Here is a 13,001-nt window from a genome sequence, read left to right as displayed (position 1 = left end):
AATGAAATGAGAGGCTCAGGATGTGGCTCAGTGATGGAACATTATCTAGCATGGCTAGGCCCTGGGTTCAAACCCCAGTGCTACAAGAAATATGAAAAGTGGCTTGAACTCAAAAACCTTGTCGGATAAGAAATTAAAACTATTGTCAAGTCTTTTCAGATAAATTTCTTAATTCTCCATTTCACCCTACATACATAGGAAAGGATTCTGAGAACAAAAGATCACAACTTAAATAAGTCCTTAAAAAAGAAAAAAAAAATTTATATTCAGAGAAAAGTAAGAAGGATTCACCTGATAAAAATTCAGAAAGAAATAACAGGAACTTTAAAAAGAACTATCACCCCCGTTGGATATAACAGGCCACCCGCTACTCTTGATCAATCTGATATCTCTTGACTGTTATTATTTGTTGTCTGTCTGGAAAGGAAGGAGAGAGCGTGTGAGCTGGGATGGAGAAGACTTAAAGAAAGCACAGTAAACTATCCACGTATTTCCCACAGGGGTAAAAGGACCTCTTCCCAAAGGAACAGTAGGCTTATTATTGGGACGCAGTTCTTCTACTCTAAAAGGACTTATGATAAGTCCTGGGGTAATTGATCCCAATTATGAAGATGAAATAAAAATTATAGCCAGTTCTCCAAAGAGTATATCAGTAATTTCACCAGGAGATAGAATAGCACAGTTATTAATAATATCCAGCCTACATGATAAATTTTCCAGTCGTACTGTAGAAAGAGGTTCCAAGGGATTAGGCTCCATAGGTGTAGATTGGGCTATGCTTTCTTCAAATTTAGATTCTCGCCCCATGCTAAAACTAAATATTCAAGGACATGAATTTAATGGGCTAATGGATACAGGTGCAGACCTTAGCATCATCTCTCATCAAGAATGGCCAAAACATTGGCCATTACAACAAGCTACTCAAACGCTTCGAGGCCTAGGAGTGGCAACTAATCCCCGTACGGGCCACCAAATGCCACAGTCTGGCTGGGCACAATTCAGGAGCCACTTGTCAAAAGAAATGAACTTTATTTTTAGAACACACACACCACACCACACAGCTCCTCAGGAAAAACCTTCAGAGCCCAACTGCCACCACAGGCTTCCCACAAGCCTCTCCACCTCCCCTACTCCTCCTGCTCTTGAGGCTGATTGGCTGGGTCGCATGGGCAGAGCCAAAAAAAGTCCCCCAGTGAGCAGCTCCGTGGTCTGAAAGAGTGGGGAAACAGCCCAATGAGCATCACCTCAGAGGAGCCAATCAGTTGGCAGCTAGAAGTTTGCTGGGGCCGCTGTGAGCCAATCATCAGCTGGCAGCTGGAAGTTTGCTGGCAGCTGGAAGTTTGCTGGGGCCCCTTCGGCTGTGGCTCTCAACAGTTTCACAAATTGCATTGGCAAGAATGAAGGAAGGAAAGAAGAGAGGGAGGAACAGAGGGATGAAAAAAACTGCTGACTACAAAACGAGAATGGAATTGTCACTTTGTGATATTGCTCCTGTCATCCTGAAGTTGTGTCAGGGTATGACTAGTTAGCCTCATTCAATCCTGCTCGCTCCTGACCAGGTGGACCACATTTGTTGATTGCTGCCTTGAACATACCACCACTGGGAACTCTATGGCCAAACACCCCAGGTCCAGCTGAACACTATTCCATTCTTCTACAATGAACTATCTTTCTAGCCTTTGTCTCTGCCAGTAATTAAGACATGGCTTTGGACAACGTACACCCAAGAGGCTTCAATTCCTGTCTGGCTCAGCATAGGACCCATGCCCCAGTAGCCCTGGAGGTCAAAATAGCACCTTAGGAGGGAAGTGGGATGATCTAGACAGCTCTGCTCCTTAGTGTGGTTGGAACAGGGCATGAAGGATGGCTTCCCCATGTGCGTCCTGAGAAAGACTGATCATAAGAAAGATGCCTATGAATAAAGTCTCAGGGTCAAATAAATCTGGAAAGAGTCTAGTCTGAATCTTCCTCTGAGAGCTTCACAATGCCTACAGGCATAATAAGGGGGACAAAAAGACTTGCAGCAAAGAACTCTGGAATATGCCATTTATCCCAGCATATCCCAAATTTATTTTACTCCAAAACTTCTTTCCAGTAACATCTTTTAACATTGAAATTTAATTTGGGAAATGCTTGAAACTACACTTAACAGCTAGTGGCTTAAAGTCTAAATTATAAGGCTTTGAGTGCAGAATCTGACCAAGAATTCTGGCAAAATGTTGTTGTTCAGCTGAAGAGTTAAACTAGAAACAGGGGGTTTCAACTTTCTGACAACAAAACTGTAAAATCATCTGGAAATTTTACTTTATTATTATAGGAGAACTATATTTTTGAAACAAGATAGAGAAAATGAGAACGAGATACATACTTTGTGATATTGCTTCATATTTACAACAGTAAATATGCTTCACACTTGCAATGGTCCATAGCAGTATATTCTATTTAAAATGATTTTCTATCAGAGACCTACAACCCAATTTTATGTCTTTATGTGGGAAAAATGAAGCAGAGAGCAAAGCAATTACCCAAATATTCCAAATCAACTTCTCTTTCTACAACGATAAAATTGTGCCTGTTCATTTTCAAATAATTTAAGCTTACTATGTTTGGGAGCCCAAGTTATCTGGAAAGTTATCATTATTTCATACTGTTTAAATATAATTTATTAATATATTGAGCCTTTAGGAAGATACAGTCATGGACTATCTTTAATATGACTAAGGAAATATCTAGAATATTATATAACATAGTACAATGAAAATTCCCCAATACCTGAGAATTAATGTTCCCATATTTGTAGTTCTAATATATACTAGGAAAGAAGATTTGAATACTCAGTATCATGAGTACCTGTATCAGAGATTCCTAAAAACTCAATCCACCCAAATATAAATCATATAACATAAAATTTATAAATTTACTGTTTAACTTCAAGTATCTCCAGTAATTCAATTAAAGTCTGTCCACATTTGTGAAGGGAAAATCCCAATCGCATGGAACTAATCTGTATTTCAGATTACCAATTTTTTTAACTTAACACTTACCAATTTTTCCAAAATAGTTTTTAAGACCCAGGCCAACCCATAAAAAGATCTATTCAAATTGAAATTTAGGTGCTGTTGCCTGTTTCATTTTTTTAAATTGAGGACCGTAAAAACATAAATACGTTACATTCTCCCTTCTCCAGAATACAGCTGGTAAATATGTCACACGGTAATACAATAGGAATCACAGAAAACACATTCCAAAGGATTTCCTCTGGCTAAAATCTTGGAGGACAGGAAGCTGATAATGAACTTGTTAGATTGAACTTTTCTCTTCACTCATCCCATTTCAGTCTAGTGGTCAAAATGACCATGTTTTCAAGTTGCCCTCGCGGCAGTGCCTTACCAGTGTAGATGCTGGCATTGGAAGCTGGGATACCAAACTGTGACTCGATGAACTTGGGAATGAAGGTAATGAAAGCAGTTACAATGGCACTCTCAGCTGTGTATGACAAACTCACAAAAAGGAATGTCATGTTGCTTAAGATCCTGACAGCTGCTCTTGGTAGGTCTACAAAATGACAAAAATGACAAATGAATGTTATAAACAATGGATGGAAAACAAAATAAAACTGAATTGTTTTTGAAATGAACTGCAAGTAGCCGTTCAGCAATATTTGCCACAAGAGAATAAAAACAGAAAGATCTGATGACGATTAGAAAACAACCCCTTGGTTCAATAGAGCTGGTTTTGGTTTGATGTTTTAATTATCAACCAGAATAAGGAAATAACACACCTACAACCATATTCATACACAAATATCCTTACAAGCAACACCCAACCTGTGACTCCTATTTCAAAATCTGTTTAAATTATTTGTATTCTTTATTGATTGAAGACAGTTATTTTCCATGAAGACCTCTGAGTCCATTTAATGTGGGAATTACCTGCAGATCAGTCCTAAATTAGGGTTGCCAGTTCCCCCAACATCATGCCCCTTACAACATGCATTTCTAAGTCGCCATATTGTTGACCTCACATTGAAGATGCCCACAGCTGAGGAACAGGAAGGTGATGTCAGGCACCTGGTTCTCCAGCCTCACTTAGGAAATAATCATAGCTAAAGAAGCTCAAAAGGATAAGGCCATCAGATCAGACATTTTCAGGTACTTTGCACTAGAAAACAAAGAACCATGATCTCCCCAAGGGGAAGGAGAGCCCAGAGATGGTGGCTTGGCATCTACTGGACCACCCCTCACGAAGGAGAAAAAAGCCTCATCCTTAAGTCTAGACATTTATTTCACAGAACTTGCTACAGCTATATAAGCAAGTATTTTCATTGCAGCATTGTTTATAATAGAAAAAAAATAAGGGGGCCAAAGGTGCATCAATGGGAAACGTTTAAATAAATTAGTTACATAATGGAATACTACAGAGTAGTTTAAAAGGACACAGAGCTGCATGTACTAGCACAAAAGAACTCTAAGAAATGTTGTTATTAATGATTAAAGCAAGCTGCAGAAAATGTACATACATATATAGTGTCACAAAAATCAAACAAATCAAACTAATGTACTTATATGTGGTCAAATATATACTTCTCCAATGTGTCAAAATGCATTCTCCTGTCACATACAACTAATTAGAACAAATTTTTTAAAAAATTAAAAATAGTTATATACTTATCAATATATATCTTAAGGGCTTAAGTTGTTTGAACAGGATTGAATTGGGAAAGATAAGAATGAAATAAAATTCTGTGTATATATTTTGTATTTTTTGTATGTTTGTAATGTGAATTAATGCACATTTAGGTAATTTTTACATTTCTTCATGGAAAAATAAGTTGCACTATTTTTGACAAAGTCATCTCAAATAACAGTTATCCCCTTATGCTCCAACACAATACAGTGATTTCATTAAAAATGAACAACTTTCATTGAAACTGTAATTCATAGCCTCTTATTCCTCAGAATCTAAAATTAATAAGCCAAGACTATTTGCTATAATTGTTTAAAAATTTAACATTCTACATCTTAATTCAATTTTTAAAAGTTTAGCATTTTGAAAGAACAATGAAGCTGTATACTTTATTTTTTAACATGGACAAACACACCAGAGAATAAAGCCTTTCATATTACTAGCCAATACTTTCTTGCAAACACAAGATTAAAATGTCACATCCAAAATTTTAAAATTAGAAATTTTAGAAATTAGAAAAAATAGAAAAATTACCTGTCTACATATAAAGATTAACATTAAGTTTAGTTGATATATTTAAAGCCAATGTGTTGAATCAAAAACATCTGGGAGAAATATAAAATAAAAAATTTTAATACAAAAAATATGTATCCCATACATATTTTATTTTTTTTTAATTTTTTATTGTTGGCTGTTCAAAACATTACATAGTTCTTGATATATCATATTTCACACTTTGATTCAAGTGGGTTATGAGCTCCCATTTTTACCCCATATACAGATTGCAGAATCACATCAGTTACACATCCATTGATTTACATATTGCCATACTCGTGTCTGTTGTATATTTTAAAATATACCAGTTATACTAAACCAGTTTTCCATTTAGACTCACCTGATACAATAAAAATGTAGTTTCAAACATAACTCAATAGAAATAGGTTTTGGTTCTCTTTCATTAAAAAACAAGGTCTGCTTTTTATTTAAGTAGAATTTAGAAAAGTTCAGACTTTCAAAAACTCTACGTTAACAGTGCTGGGGATTGAAGCCAGGGCCTGGTGCATGCTGGTGCTCTACTCAGCTACCTCCCCAGCCCAGATTCCTTCTTTCTTCCACCTTCCTCATCCCCTTTATTGAGGCTGAGCTTTCAGCCTGCATGCCCTGCAGGAATGGAGGGCGCAGGTCCAGGGTTGTACCTTCAAGTAGTGGCACTGAGTGTTTTCTTACATACAGAGAGACAGAGCAAATAATTACAGAGTAATGGGAGTCTGCTTTCCAACTGCTAGAAGGAGTTACAAATACAGAAAAGTAGACAGTTCAATATCAGTTTGGAGCTGGAGATATTGTTATGAAGCAATTAGACAAATAAATAAATGATTAGATAGATAAGATAGACTGGCAGCGATAGATGACAGGATCGATTATATAGATAGGCTAGATAGATACATAGAATAAATTGATTGACAGGTGATAGATGATAGATATGTGTGCACGTCCCAACTCTGTCTGCTAACAGGTCTTAGAAATAATCACACTCTGATAGGAATGAGCTCATCTTGTACTAATTTCTTGGTTTCTAACAATCATTTTCCACTAACAGGAACCAGAGAAATATCTAACTTCAGAATTGAAGCAAAGAACAAGCAAGCTGAGCTTAGGAAATCTTGAACAAGAAGTAAAGAAGCCAGGCGCAGTGATTCACACCTGTAATCCCAGGGACTCAGGAGGCTGATGCGGAAGGATCACAAGTTCAAAGCCCAGTTTCAGTTACTGAGCAAGGCCCTAAGTGATTTAGCAAGACCTTGTCTCAAAATAAAAAAAAAATAATAATAATAAGGGCTGGGGAGGTGGCTCAGTGATTAAGCACCCCTGGGTTTAATCCCCAGTGGCAACCTGGGAGAATCTGAACTCAGTAGATGTTAAAAGCAGTCGGTGAAAATCTAATAGGAACAAGATGCAGTCAATCCTCATTATCTGTAGATTTCATATTTGCAAATTCACCCACTATTAAAATTTCATTGTAGCCCCAAAATTAATACTTAAAAGCACTTTTACAGTCATGCTCAGGGTAGCAAAAACTTGAGTTATCCAACCCATCCGTTGGGCTGGGCTGAAACATAGCGACTCTCCCACCTTATTGTTTCAGCTTTCATCTAGTAAGTGAGGATCCTTTTCACAATATAGCGTCCTATCTTTCTCTTGCTTTCTGTTGGTGACTTGCTTTTTAAATGTTACCAAGGGTAATGCCACCATGCTGTCTCACATTCCTAAGCACAGAGTCTGCGAGGAGCTTATGGAAAAACTGCATTTGTTAGAGAGACTTCCGTTAGGCAGGAGTTACATTGCTGTGGTGTGGTGAGCTCAATACTAATGAACTGACAATGTATGTTCAATAAGGGGTCTTTAGACAGAAACTTAGGTAAAATAAGGTTTTATGGGCTGGTAATTATGTAGTGACAGGAACCCAACTCTGTGTCTCCCTGGGAATGATGCTTCAGTATTCACTAATTCAGGGTTCATGGTAACTTGGTAGAACAAAACTGTTGCAAATAATCAACTCACTTTACAAAGCTTCAAAATAGTTCCTAACAAAGTATTTATAGATTATTTTTTGACTAATAATTATCTTGTACTTATTAACTTAAGCAGGGAGAAAACAAGCAAATGCAATTCTATCCGGTGATCAAAGTTAACCTGATTATGGGGTGAATTAACACCTTCTGCCTCTGTTACAATGCACTAAGCATGGCATCATTTGGGTGGTAGGCCTATAAAACTACAAAAATCAAGAAAGGACATCAAACCTAAACTTCATTCTATGAAGTTAATGGTTCTTACATTTTAAAAAGATCAAGGTTATGCAAGACAAGGAAAAACGAGAAACTGATATAGATCAAAGGAGAATTAAAGACACAAAAACTAGAAGCCAGGTGCACTAGCACACACCTGTAATCCCAACTACTCAGAAGCTGAGGCAAGAGATTCACAAGTTCAAGGCCAGGCTTGAACTCACCAAGACCCTGTCTCAAATTTTTTAAAAAAAAATTAAAGGGCTGGGGATATAGCTCAATGCATGAGGCCCTAGGTTTAATCCCCAGTACTGCAATAAGAAAGAGAGAGAGAGAGAGAGAGAGAGAGAGAGAGAAAGAAAGGAAGGAAGGACACAAAAACTAATACACATGGCCCTGGATTGGATCTTGGACATAAAGAACGTTATTGGGAGCAATCATCAAAATTTGAGTGGGGCCTATAGTTTAGATGTCAGCATTGTTTCGATGTTAATTTCCCATTTTTTGACGCCTGCCCAGTGATATAGGAAAGTATCCTTATACTTAGGAAACACAGGAAAGTATTGGGATCAGGAAAACATTGTGTCTGTGACTTCCCAAAAGTGTTAATGGTTAAGAAATCATTATAGGGTGCAGGATAACTGGAGCTCTATGGGCTATTATTCTTCAGCCTTTATGTAAATTCAAAGTTATTTCAAAAACATCAAGTTTAAAAAAATTAAGTTAGCAAATTATTTGCTAAATCTACAATTTTACAACCAAATACCTAAATTTTTATGCTGCAGGATATATTTTAGATCGGTTTCTCGGTGTCATTTATAATTGTATCCTTATAAAATCAAAGATGTAATAAAAAGCATGGTGAAGGAGAGGTGATGAGATAATGATGGTGATTATCATTTTTGATCATTTAATGCTAAGAAATCTTATAAATTCAATGATAAGAGCAGACTGACAGACCAAGAAATGCCTTTAAACAGTTGTACGCAGGAATAAAATTCCATTCAAAGCACCAAATTCAAGAGAATATAATATAAAGAGGATTACACTTAGAAATTGCTTTTAAAAGAAGTGTTAATTTCATTGTCAGATCCTTTGCTCCTTCAGGATAGACATCAGCAGCAGTGCCTGTGACCCCATCATCCTGTGCACCTGGACCAAGTGTTAACATTGCACTTCAATCCCAGCAGGGCTGTGTGGAGACACATTTGATGTGATCCCTCCTAGCAACCTTGCAAACCTTTATTAGAGTTTCAGAAAATTTGGTTTGCATGGTGTGACATCGATTCTTGATAAGGGACGGTATTGACAAGAGACTGAATCTGTCACATGAGGGCAGCGACCACAATTTATTCTTCTCCAAAGCGATGGAAATCACTCTGTGATAGGAAGCAGCAGATATTTGGGTCTGTTATTTTTTGACCCCTAGGCCAACATGCTGCAGCATATGTGGAAGTATTTATGCTCATTCATAAAAAATAAATCTACAATTTAAAGTATCTGTTAGTCCAAGGTCTTTGGAAGAATAACATTTTAAATGAGCATCCATTCCAGCAAACCTGAGATTTGAGGTCATTTTCAAGGGGGCAGAGGGATAAACCTACTGAGAGGTTATTTAGTGAGAAATGTATCCCATGGTGGAGAGGGATCTATAAGAACCCATCACGTGAATGCCTCTCACCTGTGGTTCCTTATATAGAAGTTGCAAGGTTTTAATGATGTGCCCTGATACCCCACAGTGAGCTGACTGGACCAGGGGAGGGGGCTGGACTCAAAGGTGCAGGCAGCCAGCAGGTAGGGAAGGCCAGGAGAGGGCTGGGCACCCCACATGAGCAGACAGGCCAAGCCCTTCACTTGCTTCCCTTAGAGTGTCTGCACTTGAGACATGCAGAGGAAGGATTGGGACAGTATGAATGTCTTGAATGAGAGACAAAACAAACAAACAACAACAACAACAAAAAAAAAAAACCTAGCAACAACCACAACAAAATATATATTTGAAAAAGACTTTCCCCAAAGGGGACTGACCACACGTAAGAGACAAAGGACCAGCTACTATCAACCCCACCACATGCTGCAGGTCCCGAGGAATGGGGCTCCCAGATGGCCTTCCAGTCTGACATCCTGTGATTATCTGACCATAGGCTCCATCCATGCCAGAAATCCTCGTCTCTGTGCTGTTTTCAGTATCCCCCACCAGTATCCTTGACAAATGTCAAATTCATCCATATGGTTCCAGATTAGCATCCCCTCTTTTAGGGAGCTGTCCACAGCCCCTCCAGACATACCCCTTCTCCCTCGCTTCCACTTCCAGGACACTTGGTCCAGTCATCAAGTCCAGTATCACTGTGTGTGTGTTTACCTGCCTGTTCCCTTTAAGAGACAATAAATGCTTTGAAGGCAGAACCTTGGTATATCTGTACTTATTTAGCTCCTGGCCTATGGTGGGCACTCAGAAAATAGACTTCAAAGGGGTTAGAGGCATAGCTCAAAGGAGAGTGTTTGTCTGTTATGCACAAGGCCCTTGGTTTAATTCCCAGCACAACACACACACACACACACACACACACACACACACACACACACACTTGGAATGCATTCATTCATTAATATTCTTTAGTACATCACAACAATAATTTGTACTAAGACAATCTATCTGTATACTTGTGAGAAAATGAAGTCGATTCCACAGATGAGCTATTTGCTCCTGGGGACAAGATGCAGTATTAACAAAACAAGAGTCACAAGATGAAGGGTGGTCTACAGTGGTGGACCTACTGAAATGTCTGAAGGACACGATGCATGATTCTTTTCAATGCATGACTCTTTAAAGCTAAAGAATTCTTACCATTAAAGATTTCAGACAAAGAAAAATTAAAATGTTAATAGGAGGAGGAATATAATATTCATTTATACAATATTTCATCTATTCAGGATGTCTCGGAAAGAGGCATTTCATATGCTTAAATCTTTACAGAACTGAACAACTGCCTCTTGAAAGCAAAAACATCTTAAAGTAGCTGATGCATTAACAGATATTACTAGACAATCCACAGCCCAATTTGACATCTGCTTCGGGATTCAAAATTGTAATTGTGAAAACTAATTTCCCTATACTAATTAATTTTAGCATATTTTTTAGCTTTTCATTTATTTTCTGATTTTTTTTTCCTGGTTGCTATAAAATTCTTTCTCCATGTCTGTTGTTTGTGTGTTTGTTTTTACCTGCTGATAGTCTCTTTTCTCATCAACTTTCTCTGTTATGTTCTTCTAGCATAAGCTATCAATTTTGTTCTTTTTACATTTTTTCCTAATCTAAATGGGGTAGAATGAGAAGCTGCTTGTTTTATTGTTATGCCAAAAACATGAATTATTACTATGAAGGAGTTGACTAAATTGTGTTACCTAGGAACTTATATTCCTTCCCAGGTATAAATTATATAAACATTAAATACCAAACACACATACTGAGCCCTCTTTATATTTTTTGTAATTTTCTGACCCAGATGTCTTTAGATGTACTATCTCTTGTAGAGAAAAAATTTTTTTCAAGTTTAGCAGCCCATGAAGTTTATTCACATAAAATACAGACCTTTCTAAGACAACTAACTGAGGTAAGAAGGAATAACATAAAATGAACTATTGTGTCTGTTTTGGGGGGTTTTGGTGGGGAGGGTAACTAAGAATTGAATCCAGGGGTGCTTTACCACTCTGCTACATCCCCAGCCCTCCTCGACCCCTAGATCTTTTTATTTTTTATTTTGAGACAGGGTCTCACTCCGTTGCTGAGGCTGGCCTTGAACTTGAGATCCTCCTGTCACACTGCTATGATTACAGGCATGCACCACATGCCTGGCACAACAAACTGTTTCAAAGTGAATAATCCAGTGGTGTTCAGTAGAGTCCCATGTGGAACCACCACCTCTCACTAGTTTCAAAATGTAAATGCTTTCCTACAATAAAAATTTAACTGTTTCATTTTCAGGAATAGGATTGGAATTTGCTTTTGTTTTAGTCTTTACATATTTAGTACTTTCTAAATTTTTTACCATGAACATATTTAACTTTTATGATCTTAAAAAAAAGGAAAAACTTCAATTTTTAAAAAATGTGGAAATGTGTCATTCACCAGGAGAAATCTTCCCTGACTCAAGCAGCCAACCTATGAATTCCTTCCTTTCCTTCCTCTCACCTTCCTTAGAATGTACATACCTCGGTATTAAGAGTTAACATATTATATTGTTTGTATCTATTTTTCCTTTTGTCTCCCTTCCAGAGCTAGGACTGTAACTTTTCATATATGTTATCTTAAGTTCTTAGTCCTGTGATATTTACTCAACAAAGATATTTCACAGAGAGAGGACAAAAAAAAAGAAAAAGAGAAACTTTCCTAAGATAGATACTGTCAGCCATCTACTCAACACTTAAAATGATATTTGGGGATGAGTCTAGTCCTTTCCTAAAAATCTTAGATACTATAATACCAGTGGCCAGTGGCTCAGGTGGCTGAGGCAGGAGGATTACAAGTTGAAAGTCAGCCTCAGCACTTTAGTGAGGCCCTAAGCAACTTAGTGAGAGCCTGCCTCAAAATATAAGGAAAACTATAAATAAATAACAGGCTTGGTATTTGGCTTAGTGGTTAAGCACCCCTGGATTCAATCCCTGGTACAAAAATAAAAAATAAAAACTTAGATAATGCCAATTTCTCACATAAAAGAGCAATTGAACAAACAGATAAAAGGCAGCTTAAATGAATTAAAGTAAAACAAGGTATAAAATTCACATTGGACACAAAGAGACCAAAAGTAAAAGATGGAAACAACCAGTGTGGAAAATTGGTGCTATGTAAACAGTTGGTATTTTTATTGATATGTTATGAAATAATGCAATACCACCAAAATACAGGGTGCTTTTTTTTATAAAGTGATTAAAATTTTTTCCCACTTTTTTATTGGTGCACTATAGATGTCCTAATGGTGGGGTTTGTTGTTCTGTATTTCTACATTCACACAATATAAAAAGGCAATGTGGCCAATGTCTCTGCACAGTACTTCCCCTGTCCCTCTCCCCCTCCCTCCCCCACTCCCTTTCCTCTATTCTACTGATCTCCCTTTGATTTTCAAGAGACTCCAACACACCTTTCTTTTCCTTTTTCCTCTCTAGCTACCACATGTCAGAGAAAACACAGCACCCAGGGTGCCTCTCTAAGGTGCAGAAACCCTCCCGAAGCAGGGGGTAGGGAAGGTGGTAGGAACATGGCAGAAGCAGCTTCTGGTGATGGTTACAGTTGAATGAGGCCAGCGAAGGGATCCTCTGGCCACACAACCTAAGGTTCTACATTCATTGTGTCTTAAAGTCCTGCTGGCCTTAGAGAAGGCCCTTTCCAGGGACAGACAATTCTCAGAAGCAGCAAAGGGCTTCGTCGACAAGACAGCATCTTACATAAGCAAACCTACCAATCCCAAGTCAGTGGCACCCACCACCACCTTGTCCAACTCTCACCCACCAAGCCATCACGCAGGGCCA

The 13,001-nt window shown here is 37.9% G+C and overlaps 1 protein-coding gene across 2 annotated transcripts in view; it reads right to left on the bottom strand.

Annotated features, from left to right (window-relative positions):
- Slco5a1 (solute carrier organic anion transporter family member 5A1) overlaps positions 1–13,001 on the bottom strand; it is a 144,723-nt gene that overhangs the window by 58,259 nt on the left and 73,463 nt on the right. The window contains exon 5 of one of the 2 annotated variants that reach the window (XM_046460586.2): positions 3,391–3,555. The exons of the other annotated variant lie outside the window; for it this stretch is intronic. Coding sequence (XP_046316542.1) covers positions 3,391–3,555 — 165 coding nt within the window. The remainder of the gene's footprint in view (positions 1–3,390; positions 3,556–13,001) is intronic. 2 annotated transcript variants of the gene reach the window in all.

This window comes from Marmota monax, unplaced genomic scaffold (assembly GCF_021218885.2).
Source record: "Marmota monax isolate L192 unplaced genomic scaffold, Marmota_monax_Labrador192_F-V1.1 WCK01_AAM20220418_F8-fsc00063, whole genome shotgun sequence".
Lineage (NCBI taxonomy): Eukaryota > Metazoa > Chordata > Mammalia > Rodentia > Sciuridae > Marmota > Marmota monax.
Note: the sequence above shows the minus strand (reverse complement) of the source record. Positions and strands in the feature narration are given on the sequence as shown.